This window comes from Leptonychotes weddellii, chromosome 4, assembly GCF_054177405.1.
Source record: "Leptonychotes weddellii isolate Sample4059 chromosome 4, ASM5417740v2, whole genome shotgun sequence".
Classification (NCBI taxonomy): Eukaryota; Metazoa; Chordata; class Mammalia; order Carnivora; family Phocidae; genus Leptonychotes; species Leptonychotes weddellii.
In genome coordinates, this window is record NC_138372.1 from 59,231,417 (window position 1) to 59,256,854 (window position 25,438).

Consider the following 25,438-nt stretch of genomic DNA (forward strand, 5'->3'; position numbering starts at 1 on the left):
AAATTATTGACCAGAACCCAAGCAAGATGCACCTGTTTTCTTGGGACCTTAGGGTTGCTGGCCTCTTGTTTTCCCAGCCTGTCTTCTGGGGCCTGCCGCGCTGTTAGTCAGGCAACCCTGTTTGGGCGGAGTTGCCCTGTGCCCCTGTGGCAGGGGATGGGCTCAGCGGGAATCAGTTTTTGGGGCTTTTGTTTTCTGACGGCTTTCCCTGGCGGCTTTCCGCGTCTCTTCTGCGAATCAGAGCAGAAAAGACCATTTCCAACCCTCTGCCTCAGAGCAGAGACATCGCAGTCTGTTCTTCAATGAGCTCTCCAGGCCACACTGTCTCCGTTTCTGTCCGTGCTGCTATAAACTGCAGCGTCCTGGGTTGTGCGCCCCTCCGCAGCGCTCCCAGTCCTGCCTCCAGGTCAGGGCACATCTCTACCCTTTGTGCTTCTAAAACCACCAGCCGCTCCCAGTTCGCTGCGCGACCCCGCAGCTCCGGGTTTCTGCCCCGGGGGCTGCCGTAGAGTCCTTTCCCCATCACTACCGGTCTGCTAGTCTGTGCCTGTTCGCAGCGCGCGAGGCTGTTGCTCACTGGCGGTGTAGGAACCCCACGGCCAGGCACCCTCCCGCTGCCATTTATCCTCCGATATCTGCCCGCGAAATCACGGCTCCCCGCTTTGTACCTCAAAACCAACCGCCTGCGATATTCCTTTTGTAGAGATCCAGATCTTCTTACATCTCAGGCTGGTTTCATGGGTGCTCAGAGTGGTCTGGTAGATATCCAGCTCAATTCCGGGGACCGGTTGAAATAGGGTCCCCTACTCCTCCGCCATCTTTCCCCTAGCTCTGGGAATCAGCATTGTTAATAAATTCTAAAAACGAAATAAGCTAGTTACCTCAAACCAAAGTAAGTGTGGATAAAATTTATAAGTAAATAATAAAACAGTAAACTATAAAAATAACTGCTTGATTTTTCTGGAAATAACTGATTTTTGTTTGAAATACTCTTTGTGTATTTTTGAGCAAACAAAGGCTTAAAATACTTAGGGTCTTATGACTCCTAACTGAATATAATCAGATTTATGTCTTCAGGTAGGAATTACATGGGTTGTTTTACCAGGAATAGGATTTATATAAATAACTTAAAAATATAAAAGATGACAAAATACTGTCACAAAAGAGATTTTGAAGTAACTTTTGTCGATCTTAATTTTAGGTCCAGAGTGTAAATTCTTGTCATAGCTGTGCTTGCGGCAATTCTAACTCCTGGGACAAAGCAGATGAAGATGATATTAAACTTGTTAATATTCCTGTGACCACTCCTGAGAACTTATACTTGATGGGTAGGAATAACATAAAAAAGTTTTAAGATACTATACTCACATTTAATGTGAAACTAAAGAATGATGAATTATTTTAAGGAAAGCAACATAATTTTAAAATGTTCTTGTATCTGTTGAATCTAGTGTACATAACAAAACCTATTATATTAGTTTCTGGAGGATGCTCTAACAAATTACCACAAACTTGGTCATTTAAACAGCAGAAATGTATTCTCTCAGAGTTTTGGAGGCCAGAAGACCAAAATCATCACTGGGCTGGAAGCAAGGTATCATTAGAGCTATGCTTCCTCTGGAGGCTTAGGGGAATATCTGTTACTTACCCTTCTGAGCTTCTGATGGCTTCTGGCTTGTGGCCATGTGACTCCAATCTCTACCTTGCATCATCACCTCCTCTCTGTGTACCAAATCTCCCTCTGCTTCTTACTGGGACAGTTGTGATTGGATTTAGGGTCCACCAAATAATCTAGAATAATCTCCCCATGTTAAATTCCTTAATTTAATCACATCTGCAAAGACCCCTTTTCTTTGTAAGGTAATATTTACAGGTTCCAGAGACTAGGACCTGACATCTTTGGGTGGCCATTATTCAATCTGCTACACTCATCTAACCTGATTCGTTGATTCTTTTTTTTTTCTTTTTAAAGATTTACTTACTTATTTTAGAGAGAGAGAAAGCAGTGGGAGGGGTAGAGGGAGAGGGAGAAAGAACCTCAAACAGACTCTGCACTAAGTGCAGAGCCTGATGCAGGACTTGATCTCATGACCCTGAGGTCATGACCTGAGCCAAAACCAAAAGGCAGATGCCTAACTGACTGAGCCACCCAGGCACCTCTATTTATTTTTATTTTAAGTAGGTTCCATGCCCAACCTGGGGTTTGAACTCATGACCCTGAGATCAAGAGTTGCATGCTTTACCAACTGAACCAACCAGTCACCCCCAAATCAAGTAGCTTTTAAAAATCTTTTTCTTTTATATGTCTAGAAAAATTGAAGTTTTGAAATATTTTCGTTTTGTTTGAAATACATAATTATTTTGGTAAGACTTTTTTTTTACTTGGAGAAAAAGAAGCACATATTCACCTTTTTTTCCCCCCCATAAAAGCTGTCTAGCTGAGGGGATTTGGAATTTCTACTTGGACTGTAACTCTTGATGGGTTTTCCAACAGTCTTGTAGATTTTTAACTGACTGAACAATTTATCCATCCAAATCAACAAGTTGGTATCATGTAGTTTAAGAAACCTTTTGTTGGTAAAAAAGATGGAAAAACTTTATTCTATGGGGCGCCTGGGTGGCTCAGTCGGTTAAGCATCTGCCTTTGGCTTAGGTCATGATCCCAGCATCCTGGAATCGAGCTCCACATCAGGCTCCCTGCTCAGCGGGAAGCCTGCTTCTCACCGCCACGCCCCCCCCAGCTTGTGTTCCTGCTCTTGCTATCTCTCTCTCTGTCAAATAAATAAGTAAAATCTTAAAAAAAAAACAAAAAACCATATTGGTTATTTCTCTCTGATTTTTGGTTGACTGGAACTATAGACCTAGAATATATTGGGAAATTATAATTCTGTTATGAAATGAGGTGAACATAAAATTATTCTTTAGTGCCAAAATTATAGTCAGACTGTGCCATTGTTGATAACTATATGAGAAAGACGCCAGCCCATAATAATTTTCTTTTGGCATTGGTTTTTCTTATTTACAACTGTTCTGTTCTTAATTCATAGGTATGGAATTGTTTGAAGAGGCGTTGCGTAGATGGGAGCAAGCTCTCACCTTTCGAAATAGACAGGCTGAGGATGAAGCCTGTAGTTCCATTAAATTGGGTGCAGGAGACGCCATTGCCGAAGAAAGTGTAGATGTAAGATTTATCTGAGAATGGCCTTTATAATATTGGAAGAGTTGAACAATGTTTAATGTTGATTCAGTGTACTTGCTTTTGTGGCATTTAATACAACTGTTTCTTTTCTTTTTTTTTTTTTGTCTCCCTTGGGATTATGTGGGTGTATGTCTTATTGGGCTTTTTCTGTTCCGTGAATTATTACATCCCATATTTGCAATTCATAATCAAGTTCCCTGATTTTCCAAGAATATGTAGAATTAAGCTAATATGATTTTTTTTTTTAAGATTTTATTTATTTATTTGACACAGAGAGAGACACAGCGAGAGAGGGAACACAAGCAGGGGGAGTGGGAGAGGGAGAAGCAGGCTTCCCGCCGAGCAGGGAGCCCGATGCGGGGCTCGATCCCAGGACCCTGGGATCATGACCTGAGCCGAAGGCAGACGCTTAACGACTGAGCCACCCAGGCGCCCCAAGCTAATATGATTTCTAAAAGGATTTTTAAAAGTCTGTTTTATACTTTATGTTTAATTAAGTGCCATTATATTCATAAAAGTCACATAGAGTTTGAACTGGACTGGTACTTACTGATCATCTTGGCTAGTGATTCTCAAATTTGAGCATGCATCAGAATCATCTGAAAGGCTTGTTAAAACAGACTTGGGTTTCTAATTCAGTGGCTGGGGTAGGCCCTGAGAATTTGTGTTTCTAGCAACTTCCCGGATGATACTGATGCTGCTGGTCAGGGATCTTACTTTGAGAACACCTGATCGGGGCCCACCCTTAAATTTACAGATAGAGAAGCTGAATCCCTAAGAACTGAGGTGACCTGGCCAAAGGTCCAGCTAGAACCCAGTGCTGTCACCACCCAACAGTCGTTGCACATCATCCCACACTTTCTCTGCCTTTCATTTAAGAGTGAAAGCTATTGAGGATTTTAGTGTTCGAATCTAATATTTGCTGTGTGTACTTTTTCTCTCCTTGTAGGATATTATTAGTACTGAATTTATCCATAAACTTGAAGCTCTGCTGCAAAGAGCATATCGTCTCCAAGAGGAGTTTGAAGCTACCCTGGGGGCATCTGATTCTAATTCCCTTGTTAATGATATCGGTAAGATGGTATTTTATATGGTTTTTATGAAATGTGTGAAAATTTTCTTTTATATTCTTGGAATCATTTGCTTAAGGGTATTAATATGATTACATATTTTTTAGAAAATAGTAAGAGAAAAAGGTTCTATCATATTTACTGATTTTTTTCTTTCAGTTTTATTTTTCTAGAGTGAACTGAATGCCCTTAAGATTTAATGTCAAATGCTTACCATAGGTAGGATTGGGACTTTGTTTTAAAATTATATTCTAAGGGAAGGAATCCCAGTCCAAGTGTTGGAGAGAGGAAGAAAATAAACAATAATATAAAAATGGGACAGAGACACATCTCAAAAATATGCATGTAGTTCATGGCATACATTTAAAATATTTTAAGTAATTCTATTTCTTGACCCCGTTTTAACTGCAGGCTAGATTTTCATATCAGCCCTCAGGACATGCATTATTATATACCATTTTATTTTATATTTTCAAGAGAAAAGAACTTAGGAAAAGACTTCTTAAGTGACGTCTTCAAAGGGATGAATGATTAAAATTGCTTCCTTGAATTCTGTAAATGTTCCAAAGAATGAAGACAAAATTACATTGCATCTCTTTTTGGTAAAAATACATATTTTTTAGGTTTGAGGGGAATTGTTATTTAGGTAAAAGATTTCATTTGTATTAGAATTAAGAATTACTGTGTAGGGGTGCCTGGCTGGCTCAGTTGGAGGAGCGTGTGACTCTTTAGGGTCATGAGTTCGAGCCCCCTGTCGGGTATAGGGATTACTAAAAAAAAACTTAAAAGAATTATTGTCTATATGTCATAGTGTTATATGAAGCCTCTTTGTATTATTTTGCTCTTTCCTTTTTCATACTGTATTGTCAACAAAATTATTCATTAGGCTTGAGTATTTTTTAATAGTTTCTCTGTTCTTATCATAGATGGCATAATGTTTTGACATGTGGAGGTTACAGGGCAGAAAAAAAGTAGACAGTATTCATGTCAACAAATAGAATTTTTCAAAGCCTTCTTTTTATATTTATAGTTTTTTCTACACAGTTTCTTTTATAACTTACTATAATGACATTTAGAAAGGGCAGAGAGAAGGAATTTTAAAAGAATTCAAGTGTAACAATGGAATGGAACAACTGGAAAAAGATAGGAAAGTAGTTAAGTGGCAAGGAAAACCACAGAGAAAAAGGAGTAGGAAAAAATTATAAGGAGGGGAGAGGAAAACGGCCCCAAGGCTTAATGTCTAATTCTAGGAATAGAGGCTTTGCCCTCACTGTTCTAATAGTCTGCCTACAATTTCTTTCCAGCCTCATGGTAGGGATCATGTAGGTGTGTAGTTCTTGTATTTGTTACTCTTGTAACGTGCATCTCAGATTTGACTCTGTTTAGCATGCCCGAAGTTTCTTTTTTCCACTGACCATGGAGGTTGGCAAAGTCCATCTCTGATTTTTTTTCAGGTTATCAGGTTATAAAGATTTCTTAGGTGCTGCCCCAAAAGGTCTGCTTTGGGTTCACATTGTTCTGGACAAGAAGTCCCCTAGGCAGATCGCTTAATTTCTAGAGCCTTCAGGTTGTTTCTGAGTAAATTGTTAATTTGGAACTCTAAATGGATAGGATTTCTACAGTGGAACCCATAATCAATCCATAAATTTGGTTAGCTTAGGTTTGGAATAAATTCCCAACCCAACCCATGTCTTAACCTGGGCTGTCACTGGCTTCTAAGCTGACTGGCTTTTTCCTGCAGTGCCTTGGCCTGTTATTGCCCTGAGGATTCCAGTTGACATGAAGCTGTTATATTTTGTTCCTTCTTGGGAGTTCTTTGGAAATTGTTCTCTTTTTGAAAGTTTCCATTTTTGAACTTCTGGACTGAAACAACTCAATCTATGGTCAGGATTCTGGTAGGAGAGTACCTCTGTTATATCTGTTGGTTGATACTGATCAAAATTGCTTAGAAGTAAATTAGCTCTCCTCATTCTCTAAATCCAAATTCATTTTACACATTTAATTTATATTACTGGGAGGCAACTTATGGCTAATAGTCATAAGTAAAGATGTTAATAAGTAACTTCAGAGGTTCAGGAGTGAATTTAAACCAAGTATTGATCTTATTTCAGTGAATACTTCACTGTTTTGGAATTTATTTTGTCTTATTTGATGAAATTATATATTTTTTTCTCTTAAGAATTTGATAGGTTTTCAAGGTTAGAAGATTCCTCAGCAGTCATCTAATTTATCTCCTCTCCCCTCTGTCCTGTACTTAATAACTAACACCTGCCATTGCTTGCATGTTACCATGTGCGGGGCCCTTTGCTGAGTTGTAGTTTCTTCTTTCCCTGAGGTACTACACTGAGTGAAAATTATCTCACTTAATCTTCATAACAACTTAATATAAATATAGTGATCATCCTCATTTTTTAGATGGGGAAAGAGGAAAGGCGATAGTAACTTCCCTAGAGTTGCATGGCTATTAAATGACAGAACCCATATTTGGACCCAGGCAGACTAACTTCAGAGTTCATATTCCGAACCACCACACTAGATTGCCTCACTACTTTATAAGACAGATACCTTCCTTGAATGGGATGATTGACTGTGAACTCTGTGAGTAGAGTATGCCTACTGGCAAAGTTCCCTTTAGGAGATGTAATCGTGGAGCAGGCAGCCTGGAAACCCCACAGCTGCTAAAGAAAGGAAACATTTCTTGTGGTAGTAAGTAATTTATTTATTTATTTGTTTGTTTATTTTTATTTTTTTAAGATTTTATTTATTTATTTGAGAGAGAGAATGAGCATGAGCTGGGGGAGGAGCAGAGGGAAAGGGAGAAGCAGACTCCCTGCTGAGCAGGGAGCCTGACTAGGGGGCTCGATCCCAGGACCGTGAGATCATGACCCGAGCCGAAGGCAGATGCTTAACCGACTGAGCCACCCAGGCGCCCCAGTATTTATTTATTAAAAAGATTTTATTTATTGGGGCACCTGGGTGGCTCAGTCGGTTAAGCATCTGCCTTCGGCTCAGGTCATGATCCCAGGGTCCTGGGATTGAGCCCCGTGTCGGGCTCCCTGCTCTGCGGGAAGCCTGCTTCTCCCTCTCCTGCTTCTCCCTCTCCCACTCCTCCTGCTTGTGTTCCCTCTCTCACTGTGTCTCTCTCTGTCAAATAAATAAATAAAAATCTTTAAAAAAAAAAAAAGGATTTTTATTTATTTATTTATTTGAGAGAGAGAGAGAGAGAGAGAGGGCGTGCAGATACATGAATGGGATGGGGGAAGGGCAGAGGGGAAGGGAGAGGAAGAGAAAAGAATCCCAAGCAGACTCCATGCTGAGTGAAGAGCCCAACATGGGGCTTGATCTCATGACCCTGAGATCATGGCCTGAGCTGAAACCAAGAGTTGGACACTTAACTGAGCCATTTGGGCGTCCCTGTGGTGGTATTTATTTAATGTGGATCTTCCTTTCCTTAAAAAATTTTTCCTTCTTCCATATGTGTGTGAGGATCTGAGATTAACTCTTGCATCTTTCTTCCTCTCTCAGGCCCCCTAGGCACTCTAGACATATTCACTCATTTTGTAGAAGGAAGTTATCAAGGTTTAATCCAAGGACAAAGAAGAGAGCTACTATTCTTACCTGAGGGAAATAGTGCCAGCTGAATTTAAAGTTTCTATTTATTTATTTAGTAATCTCTACATCCAGTGTGGGTCTCGACTTCATGACCCTGAGATCAAGAGTTGCATGCTCTTCCAGGGGCCCCAGTAGCAGCTGAATTTAGTGTAGTATTTTAATGATTACTCTAATGGATTACCCTTTGGCCTGTATCTCCATAATAACTGAAAGTAGAGAGTCCAGATTCACACTAACTGGGTTCAAATCCTGGCTTCAGCATTTATGAGCTGTGTGATTATATAACTTGTCTAAACTTCAGCCTCCTTATCTGAGAAATGGGCATATAATACCTATTTTCAAAATAATTATGAGGATTAAATGAAATAATACATATAAATTGCTAGGTACAGGGTAACAGTGTTTATTGGGTTGGAATTTGGAACTTCTCTGGGACACTCAGGAAGGCTGTGGGTTTTTTGATGTTCTTATTTTACCTTATTCCTATATTTGCTAATTTCGAGGTATTCTTTAAAATTTCTTGGGTGCCTGGCAGGTTCAGTTGGTAGGATGTGTGACTCTTGATCTCAAGGTTGTGAGTTCAGGTGCCATGTTGGGTGTGGAGATTACTTAAAAATAAAATCTTTAAAAAAATAAAAAAATAAAAATATAATTTCTTGTCCACTGATAACATCTTCCTGCTGTCCAGTGATGCTATAATTTTTTCCATTAATTTTTTTCTGTCATATTTTTAAAGATTTTATTTATTTATTAGAGAGAGAGAGAGAACACAAGTAGGCAGAGTGGCAGGCAGAGGGAGAGGGAGAAGCAGGCTGTCCACCGAGCAGGGAGCCCAATGTGGGGCTTGATCTCAGGACCCTAGGATCATGACCTGAGCCGAAGGTAGCTGTTTAACTGCCTGAGCCACCCTGGTGCTCCTTTTCTGTCATTTTCAGTGGGCCTTTGGGAAGAAGGAGAAGTAAATGTCTATGCTCTACTATCTTGAAGTAGAAATTCTGGATATTACAATCAGAGCCCAAGGACTACATTAGCTTTCAAACATTGCTGGGGCGCCTGGGTGGCTCAGTTGGTTAAGCTTTCAAACATTGCTAATGTTGAGCTTATAGTTACTAAAACTTGTAAGTTCTTTGTTATTGTTAGATTTGTTGTTAAGCTATATATTCCCTCATTTATTCTTGTGCAGTTGTTTTGGACCCAAGTTTTAGATATTATATTTATTATTCTTACTAAATTGTTACTTCTGAGTCATCATTCTGAATTGTTAAGATCATTTAGATTTTGATTTGATATCCCTTTCATCTATCAGTCTCTAGTTTGGTCAGTTTGGTCTAGTTGGTCATCAGTGCTCTCATTGAAACCATTAACACAAAATATTTAAAGGAAAGCTTGTTACCTTCTACTCACGACACTTCTGACGCCAAGTGTGTTTCCCATATGAAGCAATTCTCCAGTTCTCTTTAGACATCAACTGGATGTCCTACAGTTTAATTCAGTTATGACACTAACTTTCCAGAGTTTACACAGACCCCACAGATGAAGGGCTCTGCCTCACAAGACTGCCCTCTACTCACATGCCAATTACAAGTCCAGGTTCCCCAGACTTCTGACGAACCATCAGTAAATCAGGAGTTCTGCAGTTCCCTCCTTAAGTTTGACAGTTTGCTAGAACAGCTCACAGAACTTAGGGAAACACTTTACTTACTATCACCAGTTTATTATAAAAGGTACTAACTCAGGAACAAATGGAAGAGATGCATAGGACAAGGTATGGGGAATAGGCCTAGGGCTTTTATGCCCTCTCCAGGTGCACAAGCCTCCCAATACTTTTTTTTTTTAAAGATTTTATTTATTTATTTGACAGAGAGAGACACAGTGAGAGAGGGAACACAAGCAGGGGGAGTGGGAGAGGGAGAAGCAGGCTTCCTGCGGAGCAGGGAGCTCAATGCGGTGCTCGATCCCAGGACCCTGGGATCACGATCTGAGCCACCCAGGTGCCCCAAGCCTCTCAATACTTTGATGTGTTCTCTAACCTGGCAGCTCTCTGAACCCTAGTTTAGGGTTTTTATGGAGACTCCCATTATGGAGGCATGATTGATTAAATCATTGGCCATTGCTGATTAATGTGATCCTCAGCTCTTTTCCCCTCAGGGATTGGGTTTGGAGCTGAAAATTCCAGCCTTCTAGTTGTATGGTTGGTCCCTTAGCAACCATCCCCCACCTCCAGAAGTCACTCATTAGCATAAATTCTGGTATGGTTGTGATAGGAGATTATTATGAATAACAAAGATGCTCCCCTCACCCCCATCACTTAGGAGATCCTAAGAGTTTTAGGAGCTCTTTGTCAGGAATTGGGATTGAATATATGTTATCATGTCACAATATCACATCTTAAAGTGGGCAAAGCCAGAGTCAGGGATCTGAGGTATGATACTTTCAAGTTGCCTTATGTCACTAAGAATTATCAAGACACTTTGTTGTTCAACCAGCAATAAATTCAACTGATTCTACTTTAACATTTTTTCATCTTGATCACAAAAAGATCATGGAATACTTATTTATATATCATGCCAAAATGAGTGTGTATTTATATACTTAACTATTAATTTAGGAAAATGTAAATTTTTTTTTTTTTAAAGAGACTAATATGGGGACGCCTGGGTGGCTCAGTTGGTTAAGCATCCGATTTTGGCTTAGGTCATGATCTCAGGGTTGTGAATTGAGCCTGCTTAAGATTCTCTCTCTCCCTCTCCCTGTACCCCTCCTCCTACTCCCCCTCTAAAAAAAAAGGCTAATATCAATGCACATTTTTTGGGAAATATTGCTGATACTGAGCTATTTTGTAGGCGAGTATTTGCCATTAAGTCTTTTTTTTTTAAGATTTTTATTTATTTATTTGAGAGAGAGAATGAGAGAGAGAGAGCATGAGAGGGGGAGAGGGTCAGAGGGAGAAGCAGACTCCCTGCTGAGCAGGAAGCCTAATGTGGGACTCAGTCCCAGGACTCTAGGATCATGACCTGAGCCTAAGGCAGTCGCCTAATCAACTGAGCCACCCCGGCGCCCCTTCTATTTTTTTTTTAATGATTTTATTTATTTATTTGAGAGAGAGAATGAGAGAGAGGGGCCATTAAGTCTTTATAGCTGGTTTTATACTCGCTTGTAAATCATCTTAGTTTTAGAAGTCACATGTGTCAGGTTTTATTGACTACATAGAACCTCAGCAAAACTTATTTCACTAATTTGGAGTTCAAAATATAAACAGGGACTCTATTTAATTTTACATCTGCACTATCTATAGTAGTCTGCCAAGTTAACACTGTAGACAAGATTACGAGGAGGACAGTTTAAATCCTCCTCAGCACGATTCTTTCAGTATGTTTAGCGTTTCTCTTTTTCGATAACAGTGTTAATTAAAAGTGAATTAAATCTATTCGCTTTTTTAAAGATAGCAGATCCAAAAACTTTTGAGTTGTTGGTATTATGAATTACTTGGTTACTTTAGGTAGGTGAAGTTAATAACGATTGAAAAAATACATAGTATGATTCTAGCATTGGATTATGATAATGGTTGCACAACTCTATACATTTACTAAAACTCATTGAATTGTACATTTATTTATCTATTTAAAGATTTTATTTGAGAGAGAGAGAGCACAAGCAGGGGGAGGGGCAGAGGGACAAGCAGACTCTCCACTGAGTGTGGAGCCTGATCCCAGGACCCTGAGATTATGATCTGAGCCAAAGTCAGATGCTTCATTGACTGATCCAGCCAGGAAACCCTGAATTTTACATTTAGAAAGGGGGAGATTTATGGTATGTAGATTATACATCAGTAAAGCTATTAAAAATACGGTATGGTTGGGGTGCCTGGGTGGTTCAGTCGGTTAAGCGTCTGCCTTCGGCTCAGGTCGTGATCCCAGTGTCCTGGGATTGAGCCCCACAGCAGGCTCCCTGCTCCGAAGAGAGCCTGCTTCTCCCTCTCCAGCTACCCCTGGCCCTGCTTGTGCTCCCTCTCTCGCTGTCTCTCTCTGTCAAATAAATAAATAAAATCTTTAAAAAAAAATACAGTATGGTTGTTTTAAGCTAATTTATTTTTAAAGATTTTATGTATTTGACAGACAGGATGTGCACAAACAGGGGGAGTGGCAGAGGGAGAGGAAGAAGCAGGCTTTTCTCCGAGCGGCGAGCCCGATGTGGGACTCAATCCCAGGACCCTGAGATCTATGACTGGAGCCGGAGGCAGATGCTTAACTGACTGAGCCACCCAGGCGCCCCTTTTTAAAGCTAATTTTAAGTAAGTTTTCATGAATTTGAATTAGTTCAAAACATCACTTTATACTAAAAATTTTAAATAATGCAAATCCCAAAAACTTTTTAAAAATTCAGGAATCACTTAGTTTCAAAGCTTTGGGCCTGGTGAATTATAAACTGTTTGCTGTAGGTGGTGTCACTTCAGCTGGTAACTAGAAATACTAAGTATCCTTTATAAATGTCCTATGAACCATACTAACGTTTATTGGCACAGAAACTTCTGCAAGTGGTTTTAGTGATTCTGCTATTATTTTTACTTCTGTTGTTAAATTTAGAGCCTTTTTTATATTTTGTAATATTGTCGTCCAAGTGGTCATTAAATTTTAAAAGCACTGAAAAGGTCAAATAACTGCTGATATTCTTGCTGTTAATTTAGTACTGAGCATGCTAGAAATATTGGCACTAGCAGAATTAAAGCAAGAGCACTTTTATTTTAAAAATTAAAAACTTCTGGCAACCTGGCTAAAATCACAACCATTGAGGCACCTGGGTGGCTCAGTCGGTTAAGCAGCCGACTCTTGGTTTCAGCTTAGGTTGTGATCTCGGGGTCCTGGGGTTGAGCCCTGCATCGGGCTTTGTGCTCAGCCTGGAATCTGCTTGAAATTCTCTCTCCCTCTCCCTTTGCCCCTCCCCCTGCTCTTTCTCTCTTTAAATAAATAAATAAAATCTTAAAAAAAAATAAAGTTACAACCACTAATGTACTCCTAAGCCAAGCTATCATCTGTGTTAAAATAGGAAATACTTTTGATATTTGGAAAGGGATAGCGTTACAAAAAACTTCCTACAAATACTACAAATGTTTTAAAAGCATTCTTAAAAAATGTTTTTATTATAGTCATTTACTGTGCTTTAAAACTATGCTTGAAAAAAGAAATACAGCACAGTAGTTGTGATCTACTTCAACTCCTCTTTATATTTCTTCCTATAGGAAAATAACTTTGAATTAGGCAGGGTTTTAAGGCATGAATTCCTTGCATAAAATGTAACCACTCTTTATTCTCTAATTCATCTTTTGCAATGTTCCATACTGGTATTTCCTTAACCATTCTGAATTAGTAAATCATTATTGGATGTACAGTTGACCCTTGAACAACACAGGTTTGAACTGCTCAGGTCCACTTATACATAGATCTTTTTTGATAAATATGGTGTAGTACTTAAATGTATTTTCTCTTATGATTTTAACATTTTCTTTTCTCTAGGTTATTTTATTATAAAAATACAGTATAAAATACATATACAAAATATTTATTAATCAACAGTTTAATTGACAGGCTTCTGGTCAACGATAGCCTATTAAGTTTTGGGGGAGTCAAAAGTTATATTCAGATTTTCAACTGCATGGGGGTTGGCGCCCCTAACATTCATATTGTTTAAGGGTCAGCTGTATTTCTGTATTTGCTCTTACACATCAAAATTTTGCTTGGGGCTTAAATGGTAATTATTTGTTCTATTACTCCTACTATAAAATGAAATGAAGATTTGAATTCTCTAATAATAAAAAAAATGTTTAACTTATTGAGACTGTTCAGTGTTAAATGCAAGATATTGAAATCACTAGAGGGCAGCACATTATATCTACATATTAAAAGCCTATGACTCACAAATGCCATTCTGTGCTACGCCTAGCACTGGAAGTTAAATTTAGGTCGCTACATTTTTTTTTTCTGGCATGTTTTGTATACACCTGCTACTGTAACTGAGAGTGAGAGCATGGATATGATGCACAGACTTGAAATAACATTAGTGTAAATTTCCACTAGTGTTTAAGTTCTTCCACCTAACAGCATCTGTAAGCGTTATGTTTATATGTAGTTTTTCAGAGAATTGTTAAATTACAATTGTTAAATTATAATTTAGTTATTGTAATTTTTGAAGGTTCAAACCAAAAAAATCCAATATGATTTCAATTATGGACAGTATAGCTTAATGATTAAGAACATAGGCTCTGGAGGCGACTGCCTTCGGCTCAGGTCATGATCCTGGAGTCCTGGGATCGAGTCCCACATCGGGCTCCTGGCTCAGCGGGGAGCCTGCTTCTCCCTCTGACCCTATCCCCTCTCGTGCTGTTTCTCTCTCTCTCTCTCAAATAAATAAATAAATAAAATCTTTAAAAAAAAAAAAAAAAGAACATAGGCTCTGGAGGTAAACAAACATGGGTTCAGGTCCCGGCTCTAGGACTCTTAGTAGCTAAGAAACCTAAGCAAGCCTTGACCTTTCTTAGATTCAGCTTCTTCATAAGTAAGATGGAGGACTATATTAGGATCAACTTCATAGAATTGTGAAGATTAAGTGAGATAACTATATCATTTTATTTATTTTTATTTGATTTTTTTCCTTCAAGTTTTTATTTAAATTCCAGTTAGTTAACATACAGTGTAATATTAGTTTCAGGTGTAGAATTTAGTGATTCATCACAATACCCAGTGCTCATCACAAGTGCCCTCCTTAATACCCATCACCCATTTAACCTATTCCCTGCCCACCTCCCCTCCATCGACCCTCAGTTTGTTCTCTATAGTTAAGAGTCTGTTTTCGGGTTTGCCTCTCTTAACATGTATCATTTTAGTATAGGCACATGGTAAACACTTGTTATCTCTTCATATTATAGTCTAGCATTTTTATGAGGCCTGTTTTGTTTTTTTTTAAGATTATATTTATTTATTTGATAGGGAGTGAGAGAGAGCACGAGTGAGGTGAAGGGCAGAGGGAGAAGCAGACTCCCTGCCAATTGGGCGGCCCAAGGTGGGGCTTGATCCTGGGACTCTGGGATGACCTGAGCAAAGGCAGATGCTCAACCGCTCAACTGACTGAGCCACCGAGACGCCCCATGAGGCCTGTTCTAAGATTATTTTAAAGTTGCATGGTTACAGGTAGATTGGTGTCACATGTTCATAACTTGTTTTACAGTGATATTGTTCAATCATATTCTCCAGACAACATTCATTGTTTCTGGGAATTAATTTGATTTTTCTCATGTTAAAGTGGTAACTTAAATTAAGGTATTTAAGTCATGTTTAAAGTAATTTGTTTGAGGCACCTGGGTGACTCAGTCGGTTAAGCATCTGCCTTTGGCTCAGGTCATGATCCCAGGGTCCTGGGATCGAGTCCTGCATCAGGCTCCTTGCTCAGTGGGGAATCTGCTTCTCCCTCTCCCTCAGCCCCTCCCCCTTGCTCATGCATGCACTCTCTCTCACAAATACATAAATAAAATCTAAAAAAAATAAAGCTATTTGTTTGAGGGGCATCTGGCTGGCTCAGTTGGAAGAGCATGCGACTGTTGATCTCAGGATTGTAGCTTGAGCCCCACCTTGAGTGTAGATTACTAAAAATAAATAAACTTAAAAAAATAATTTATTTGAGAAAGAAGATACTCTTTATACTTTTTCTTTGTGTTAGAAAAGAAAATGTCATCCTGAAGGACAAGTACTTTGCAAAAGTATTTATTCTAGATATAGCTAAAATTACTGGCTTTCTTTGATTCATGATCTTGACATGCATAGGAGAAAAACAAAAAACAATAATGGATATACTTTTTGTTAGCATGTATAATTATTTAGCAAATTCTCTTGATTCTGCCTCCATAATATAGTTCTCATTCATTCTCTTTTCTCTGCACCCTCATTAAATTTTGCCCGGATTTAATAATCTCCTAATTAGGTTCCTTCTTCTGGTCGCTCTCCCATCGGTACATGTTTCTAGAATTATCTTCTTGGTGCAGAGCTCCCATCTCTCTCCCATATACTCCAGCCAAACTGAACAGAGTCTCTTCCAGAAATGAAATTCTTCTCTAAGATTTTAGTCATATAATCAACTTCAGGTTTTTATTAAATTTTTCTTGTTTTTCTTTTTGCATTCTTTTTCTGATACTCTTCCTTTGCATAATTCAACATGCTCCGAAGCATTTTTTTTCTGCCTATAGAATACCACTCTGTTCAAAACTACTTCCTTCGTGCATCCTTCTCTGCTTTTTCAGCCAGAGGAAACCTCTCATACCTTTCTCTGTTCTGTAATAATATTTGTTGTCTTAGTGATACCATTTATAGTGATACTTAGTGATACTCTGTCTCCCTGATTTCTGAATAAACTGAGAACACAAAAAGAGTCTGATATTGATTAAACAATAGTTTTAACTTTATTTGGAACTTTTTTCACTAATGTCTGGATTGGAAAATGTGGTAAGGCTTCCTACACTGTCCTGCCTTCCCCTCAAAAAAATTCTCTGGAGAAAAGCTGAGAATGCAGAGAAAATGCCTAGCACACTTAGCCAGTTGCATAGGGATTCCCTGCCTGCCATATAATCTCTGCAAACACTCTGTCCAGCTCAGGAGAGTGCGATCCAGCACCAAAGTGATGGGTTTGCAGACCTAGACCTTTCTCTAAAAGACTTGAGAGAGAACAAACACTAGTGTACACCAAGAGCCATGCAGTGAACAATGACTTTATCCCATTTCCTTCTGTTTAATGGCATTCAGGTTCTCAACATTAGCTAAGTTACTCTTCCTATAGGGAGGAGCAAATAACGAGGTGAAGGGAATAACTTAACGTGTTAATCCAGTATAGCTTATTCCTGGAAGAAGATGGGAGTGGAAGTCGCATATGAAATATGAAACTGGGGGGGGTTTAATGGTTTTCTCTGTGGAATTGGTTGCTTTTGACAGTAAATTACAATTTTTTAAAAATATTTTATTCATTTATTTGTCAGAGAGAGAGAGCACACAAGCAGGGGGAGCGGCAGGCAGAGGGAGAGGGAGAAGCAGGCTCCCCGCTGAGCAGGGAGCCTGATGCGGGACTCGATCCCAGGACTTGGGATCATGACCTGAGCCGAAGGCAGATGCTTAACTGACTGAGCCACCTAGGTGTCCCAATTACAGTTATTTATGTTACATATCCAGTCTCTTATATTAGACCATAAACTCCTTGTGGGCAGATGGAATAGTTAATTCTCTTCTTTTCAGTGCCTGATACTGTGGCTTCACTGTAGTATAGATACTCAGTGGTCTGAGGGTCTTAACAAAATGTTTATCAGAATTACCTCTGTAGCTTTTCAACAACATGGATTCCTAGGCTTTGCTCCAGATCTATTGAATTTGAAACTTTGGGGTTTGGATTGTGAAATACATTGGTATTTCATAGTTCAGTAGATGATTCTCATGTGCATTTATGTTTAAGAGGTCTTTCAAGTGATATATAAATGATAAACTTATCATTAATTTTAGTTTTACCACATTTATCAATCTTTCCTTTATGGTTTGTACTTTTTGTGTATTGTTTAGAAGATATAAAGAGAATTGTTTTGTATTTTCTTTGGCAAGTTTGAAAGTTTTTATTTTTGTTTTAATTTTAATATACAGTGTTATATTGGTTTTAGGTATACAATGTAGTGATTTAGCAATTCTGTACATGACTCAGTGGTCATCATGATAAGTGTACTCTTTATCCCCTTTCCCTGTTTCACCCATCCCTCCACCCACCTACCCTCTGGTAACTGTCAGTTCTCTGTAGTTAAGAGTCAGCTTTTTGGTTTGTCTCTTTTTTGTTTATATGTTTCTTAAATTCCAACATGAGTGAAATTGTATGTATTTGTCTCTCTCTGACTGTCCTATTTAGCATTATACCCTCTAGATTCATCCATGTTGTTGCAAATGGCAAGATTTCTCTTTTTTATGGTTGAGTATATTTCACTGTGTATATATATACCACATCTTCTTTATCCATTCATCTGTCAATGGACAGTTGGCCTGCTTCCATAATTTGGCTATTGTAAATAATGCTGCACTAAATATAGGGGTGCATATATCTTTTCAAATTAGTGTTTTCATATTCTTTGGGTAAATACTCAGTAGTGGAATTACTGAATCATGGGGCAGTTCTATTTTTAATTTTTTGAGGAACCTCCATACTGTTTCCCACAGTGGCTGCACCAGTTTGCATTCCCACTAACAGAGCACGAGGGTTCCTTTTTTCCCTTTTTTGCCAACACTTGTTGTTTTTTGTGTTTTTGATTTTAACCATTTTGGAAGATGTGAGGTGGTATCTTATTTTGGTTTTGATTTGCATTTCCTTGATGATGAGTGATGTTGAGCATCTTTTCATGTGTGTGTTGGCCATCTGGATGTCTTCTTTGGAGAAATGTCTGTTCATATCTTCTACCCATCTTTAATTGGATCATCTGTCTTTTGGTGTTGAGTTGTATAAGTTCTTTATATATTTGGATAGTACCCCTTTATTGGATATGTCATTTGCAAATATCTTCTCCCACTCAATCAGTTGTTTTTGGTTTTGCTGGTTGTTCTCTTTGTGGTGCAGAGACTTTTTATTTTGATGTAGTCCCAATAGCTTATTTTTGCTTTTGTTTCCCTTGCCTCAGGAGGCATATCTAGAAAAATGTTGCTATGGCTTATGTCAGACAATTTACTGTGTTCTCTTCTGGAGTTTTTATGGTTTCAGGTCTCACATTTAGGTCCTTAACCCATTGAGTTTATTTTTGTGTATGGTCTAAGAAAGTGGTCCAGTTTTATTCTTTTGCATATAGCTGTCCACTTTTCTGAACACCATTTGTTGAAGAGACTTTTTTCCGTTGGATAGTCTTTCCTGCTTTGTCAAAGATTAATTGGCCATATAATTGTGGATTTTCTATTCTGTTCTCTTCTGTTCTATGTGTCTGTTTTTTTGCCAGCACCATACTGTTTTGACTACTATAGCTTTGTTGTAAATTCTCTTGTCTTTGGTGTGGTCTTTTCTCTATGTTTAGCTATGGAGAGTCTGTTCTGCCAGTGTTCAGTCGTTTTCTGGGTTATTTACATTGATGTGGGTGTTATCTAGGGGTATTTGTGGAACAAGGTAAACCTAGGATCCTTCTATTCCACAATCTACTCCAGAAGTTCTCTGAAGTTTTGTTTTTTATATTTAGGTGTTTAGTCTGCCAGGAGCTGATTTTTTAAACCTATATTATTACTGTTTTTTTAACATTTGAATAAATTGTTGCCTCAGCACCATTCAATGCATAATATATCTTTTTCTTAATGATTTGAAATGCCCCTGTCCTACGTCAAGTTGTCTTATGTGTTGTGTGTCTTTTGTGGACTGTTTGTTCTATTAGTCTGTCTGTCCCTGCCTTGGTTTCACAGTGTCTTCTTTACTGTAGCTTTATTTAGTTTTATTATGAGTCTTGACACCTGGCAGGGTGAGTCCATTCACTGTGTTCTTTTTTAAGAATTGCTTTGCTATTCTTAGCCCTTCGCTTTTCTATGTGAAGTTTAGGACACCTTGTCAAGTTTCATGAAAACCTCTCTTGGGATTTTGATTATTACATTGCATTTATAGGTTAGCTTGTGGGAGAATTAATCTTCATAACATTAATGTTTCCATCTAGAAACATGGTATGGCTCTTCATTTCTTTAAGTCTTTTATGTTTTTCATAACTTTTTATAATTTCTTTCATAAAGGTCTTACATATTTTCATTCCTAGAGCCCTTATAGTTTTGTTATCATTGTACATGTTATATTTTTAAAATTTACATTTACTGATTTTTTTTCTTGTCATTATCTAAAATGTTCCTGATATTTGTATTTGAATATTATCAACAACCCTTCTGAACTCTTATTATTTTTGCCACCAATAACTTGTTATAATTTCTTTTGGAATTTTTATCTGGAATACATACCTGTGGATGATAACATGTTTATTTTTATTTCTTTCTTTTCAACACATATGCTTTTTCTTTTTCTCTTCTTCTTTTATGCACCCCCCCACACACACACACCACCCATCTTACTACTTTGGGTAGATTCTTACAGTTCTTTTTGCCTCTGAAGAGAGTTGTGTAGAAAGGACTATGAATTAGCTGTCCTGCTGCACAGAATCAAAGACTGTGTCCCTGTTGCTGTGGCTCCCCAGTAAGTACAGAAGTGTTGATGGCAGGGACGCATGAAGACTGTGAAGGCAAATGATTGCCTAAAAATCAGCTTGGTACTATTTATTTAACTTTACTCTTTGCCTTATATGTGATGGTATTCAGATGAAATAAGGACTAAAGTCCCTGTCTTCAGGTTGGCTCTGGTCTGACTGACCATTTAAGACTTATTTATATGAAGCAGTTAGAGAGAAATATAGGTTAGTATATGCCTCAATATTGAGCTATTTCATAAGACTCAGGCTAAACTCCTTCCACAAAGCATAAGATCCTTCTTTTAACTTTTCCTTCCCACCTCCATTCTTTTTTGTACTTCCCAACTGAAGTGCCCTTGGCCTGTTTAAGAGCCTAAGATAAGAACTTGAAAGTAAACAGATGTGGTTTGGGACATGTGGTTATCTTTGGTTATCTGCTACTGTTTGTTTTTGCTGAAATATCTGAGTATGTTTTAAATTCATTTGGAAACGCATATACATATTATGAGTATCAGGTAAGAAGATATGTACAGTGCTTCATGACTACATTATTTTTCCTTTTAAGTAAATAATTTTTGTAAACTTTGAGGAGTGGCTGTAAATGGATGGTAGATTTACAAATGTTTGTTGTATTGGGGCACCTGGGTGGCTTAGTCGGTTGAGCATCCGAAACTTGGTTTCAGCTCCGGTCATGATCTCACAGGTTGTGGGATCAGCCCGCTGTCTGGCTCCGCGTTCAGGGCAGTCTGCTGGAGATTCTCTCCCTCTGTCCCTACCCCCATTTATGCACATGCTCTCTTGCTCTCTCTCTCTAAAATAAAGAAATCTTTAAAAAAAAAAAGTTTGTTGTACTATTTTGATTCAAAATACACATCTATGCTACATATATGATTTTTGTACATATCAAATATTGCACAATAAAAGTATATTTATCTTTCATATTAAACAGGAATTTGTGTTATTATCTTAATTCTTTTGGGAAAAATTAGACTTTAGTTGTTCACAACAACTAGTGAGAGATTGGTAGAATATGGGAATAAAACCTAACATCCAGGAATGATTTATACTTTAGGAGACTTCTGTTATCATCATTATCATGCAGGGTATGCATTATTACATGGTTTGGTAGTTTATTTCAGTAACAGCACATTCAGGATTAAGATTATGCTTTACTCACTTTGCTTAGGCTATTAGGGCTGGACCAAATTGCTGAATTTAATACTAGTGTAAAAATAAACCTGATTGGGGCGCCTGGGTGGCTCAGTCGGTTGAGCGACTGCCTTCGGCTCAGGTCATGGTCCTGGAGTCCCAGGATCGAGTCCCACATCGGGCTCCCTGCTCGGCAGGGAGTCTGCTTCTCCCTCTGACCCTCCTCCCTCTCATGCTCTCTGTCTCTCATTCTCTCTGTCTCAAATAAATAAATAAAATCTTTAAAAAAAAAAAAATAAATAAACCTGATTAACAACAAATGAAGCTTGCTAGCAGTTTCTTGGGGACATGATTTAGTTGATATGCTTTTTTTCTTAAAGATTTTATTTATTTGAAAGAGAGAGCACGAGTTGGGGAGGGTTGGAGGGAGAGGGAGAAGCAGACTCCCCACTGAGCAGGGAGCCTGATGTGGGGCTTTATCCTGGGCAAGATCATGACCTGAGCCAAAGTTAGACACTTAACCAACTGAGCCATCCAGGTGCCTCTAGGTGATAACAGTTTATGGAAATTCAGTTCAGGCTTGTTAATTACACTGTAATTAGAATTCTTCTAAAATTAATTGGGCTTCATAGTTTGTTTGCTTATGTTTTCTATAAAGAGTAATGTGTATTTGCAATAGCTGTATTAGCAGGCAAATCTGAAGCCATAAGTTTGATAAATATTATTTTTTTGGCTGAGCAAAGAACTTTGAGATTCTTTCATACTGATGTGTAGGAACAAATTTAGCCCTTAAAAACAAACCAGGAATTTTTATAGTTTTGCAGTATTGCTTTGCATGTTTCAGATACTTGTTTCGGCCTCATTATAATCTGTTTTTTGAACAGAATGAACTCCTAGGATCTTAGGTCTCAAATATTTATTTAGCAAACATTTGATTGCCTAATATATGTCAGACATATTATAAGGCACTGGAGAAATAAGGATGAAATCTTCATCCTTGCTTTTAAGCAACACAGAGTCTATGTAGGCATTAGAAAATTATATAGCACAGTGGAGTAAATACTATAATAATGTGTTTAGAAAGTGCTACGAAAACACCAAAGAAAAGCATAGATTATTCATCTGGGGGCTGAAGGAAGTCTTCACAGTGTGACACTTGAAGAAAGATCATTTGAGAAAGGGGCATTTCAAGCAGAGCAAACACCATGAATTAAGCCTGTTAGGTCTTGGGAATACAGAATATGTAGGAGAGTGGTGAGAAGTGAATCGAGAATAGTGGGCAGGAGATAAATCATGAAAGTCCTTGTTTTGTACCTTTAGGCAAAAGGGAGCCACTGAGAATTATAAGTCATAATCAAATTTATGTGTTTGCGGGAGACTATGAAAGTGTTGACTGGTTAAGTTTAAATATTTTATTCATCTTTTTTTTTTTTTTTTTTAAAGATTTTATTTATTTATTCATGAGAGACAGAGAGAGAGAGAGAGAGAGAAGCAGAGGCAGAGGGAGAAGCAGGCTCCCTGTGCAGGGAGCCTGATGCGGGACTCGATCCCAGGACCTTGTGATCATGACCCGAGCCAAAGGCATACGCCTAACCGACTGAGCCACCCAGGTGCCCCTTTATTCATCTTTCTTTCTGCTCTCTTATGTAGAGAATTTCACTGAGAGAGTGACACATCCTGTAAGGAAAAATTAGAGGTTTTCCACACTAGTACTGACTGCACAAATTCTCTGGCAGAGAATAGGAAAACTAAAGTGGGACCTCCTGACCACTAGAGAGACGTTATTCTTCTCTTGATAAGCGGCCAGAGAGAACATTTAGCAATATTGAAAGAGCTTGGCAGCAAGAGGAAATACCTCAATCTATGATCTTGAGTCAAATGTCAGACAACCCAGAGTTGACCCTCTAAGACCTTCTCCTTTTCCTTTCCTGCAGAATCACTGTGGTTGGAGGATAAACTCCCCGAGGGTTTATTTTTAGGGGGTGGACATGAATTACAGGCTTCATTTGTATACTCAGACTTCTAAATATACAGGGTACAAATTGCAGAACATATAAGAAATTTGGATTAGTAATTTCCTCCTATGTTTTAAGGCTCATACTCTTAATTTCAAAGTGTTTAATAATACTATAGACTACTGTTAGTCAAAATAGGTTCAGAGCTGAAAGCAATGTAATGAAAATCGTTGGGGTGCCAGAAACAAGAAATTCCTGCTCCTTGCCTTTGCCTCTTTTGTATTTAAGTTACATCTTATCAGCTTGGATTTCTAAGTCCAGGACTTCACTAACACGAGACCTTTGTATGATTTAGAAAAAGGCCCATGTAGCCCCTTGGAAAGGGCACTTTTGTGATAAGAAAAAGGTTCACCTTCCTCCTAGAAGATGCAGGCCCAGGATATGGGCTGGATTTCTGCCCTGACTTGTCTCATTGGCCAGTGGCCTTTGTGTAGTGTACAGAGTGACCAACTCTTGCTAGTGACCCTGTTAAAGCCTCTGTAACTGCAGACCTAACCTTAATTACTTTTTGTTCCACTTTGATAACTTTGGGTTATCCAGTCATTTCTTCTGCTAAAAAATGGTAGAAAACGCTGTTATTCCTTTTTCTTTCCTTCTATTATTCATTTTGCATTGGCAGCTGTATTTCCCAGTTAGGAATCACAGTTGTTATATTGGGCAGTCATGGCATATAAGAAGTTTTGATAAATAGGGAATGCCAGGGGCGCCTGGGCGGCTCAGTTGTTAAGCGTCTGCCTTCAGCTCAGGTCGTGATCCCGGGATCCTGGGATCGAGCCTGGCATCAGGCTCCCTGCTGGGTGGGGAAGCCTGCTTCTCCCTCTCCCACTCCCCCTGCTTGTGTTCCTTCTCTCGCTGTCTCTCTCTCTGTCAAATAAATAAAATCTTAAAAAAAAAAAGGGAACACCAGAGACAACTGTTATGGAAATCTCTTCTGGGTAGATCGATAGTATCAGGTTGTTTTGTACATGTATTATTTCACATAGTCAAAACTGTAAGTCATAACACATCAAGAACTGATCAGTTTTTTCTCTTGTTTCAGGGGATTTCATTGTTACTCTTTTCAGTATTAAGGTACATTGAGGAAAAAATGAAGAAAGTATCATCTCCTGGCTCTCTTAGTTCTTTTACTTCCTAAAATTATGTTGGTTTAAATTTTTGTATTCAACTTTTTTTTTTCCTCTGAAACTATACTATAGCATTTTAAAACAAATAAAAGTAAAAAGCTGTCCACAGTATAGCTGGGGCAGGTAGTCAAAGTCATATAAGATGGACAAAGAGCAGCAGTAGTTTTCTAGATTTCTTAATTATTTTAGCAGACGATAGACTGGAAAATAGCTTGTCTTATCGGTAGCAGGAACTTTTCCACTTTTAATAAAACCGTAGAAAAGACAAGGTTCCAAATCATATTTAAGTTGCTAAAAATCATCTGGAGAATAGCTGTTGACATAGAAGTCAGATGACATTGAGACATTGGCAGCCTTCCCCTTCTTTCTGGTGTTATAAAATCCACAGTGGACAGCCTGGATTTTAAAAGAAGAGTGGCATCTTTGGAATCTCCACTAGAATCTGCTGAGATTAAAATAGACCTGATGGCTTCTTAAGCGACAGAAAATAGAATGTGCCTAGGGATGGCAAAAGTGAGACATGAAGAAAACCCATTTGGATTGGTTTAAAGAACTAGATCTAGGCCTGAAGTTCTAAGTTCCAAGGCTGAAATATCTTCTCGTTTTTTCTTTTTTTTTTTTTTTTTTTAACTTTCAAGCAAATTCTGCTTTGAAAAAGACTTAAGTAATGTGTGAATTATGAGATTGTGAAAGAAGGAGCAGGGCTTGAATCCAGTCAGATTTTTGGCCTAAAATATATGACTGTTGAGTTAAAAGTAAACATTATACTTTCAGTATCCTTCCAAAGAAGAACATAGTTTATGTCTATGCATGAATGTTTTAAAAGTTCTGGGTGATTGAGATGGGTAAAGCAATGCTTTAAAAAGTTTTAGGTTTGGGGCGCCTGGCTGGCTCAGTTGGTAGAGCATGCTACTCTTAATCTCAGGGTCATGAGTTCAAGCCCCACGCTGGGCATAGAGCTTGCTAAAGAAAAAAGAGAGAGAGAGAAGAGAGCCACTGTCTGTTCAGAGTCAATGTGGTAACTTATAGTATTTTTTATATTTAATCCCCCAATTATGTGGAAAGTATTT

At 38.4% G+C, this 25,438-nt stretch overlaps 1 protein-coding gene across 1 annotated transcript in view; it reads left to right on the forward strand.

Moving 5' to 3' along the window:
* The first annotated feature begins 1,162 nt into the window (after positions 1-1,162).
* Positions 1,163-25,438, forward strand: part of MIGA1 (mitoguardin 1) — a 72,251-nt gene continuing 47,975 nt past the window's right edge. The window contains exons 1-3 of the mRNA XM_081817034.1: positions 1,163-1,328; positions 3,048-3,181; positions 4,149-4,272. Coding sequence (XP_081673160.1) covers positions 1,325-1,328; positions 3,048-3,181; positions 4,149-4,272 — 262 coding nt within the window. The 5' untranslated portion in view covers positions 1,163-1,324. The remainder of the gene's footprint in view (positions 1,329-3,047; positions 3,182-4,148; positions 4,273-25,438) is intronic.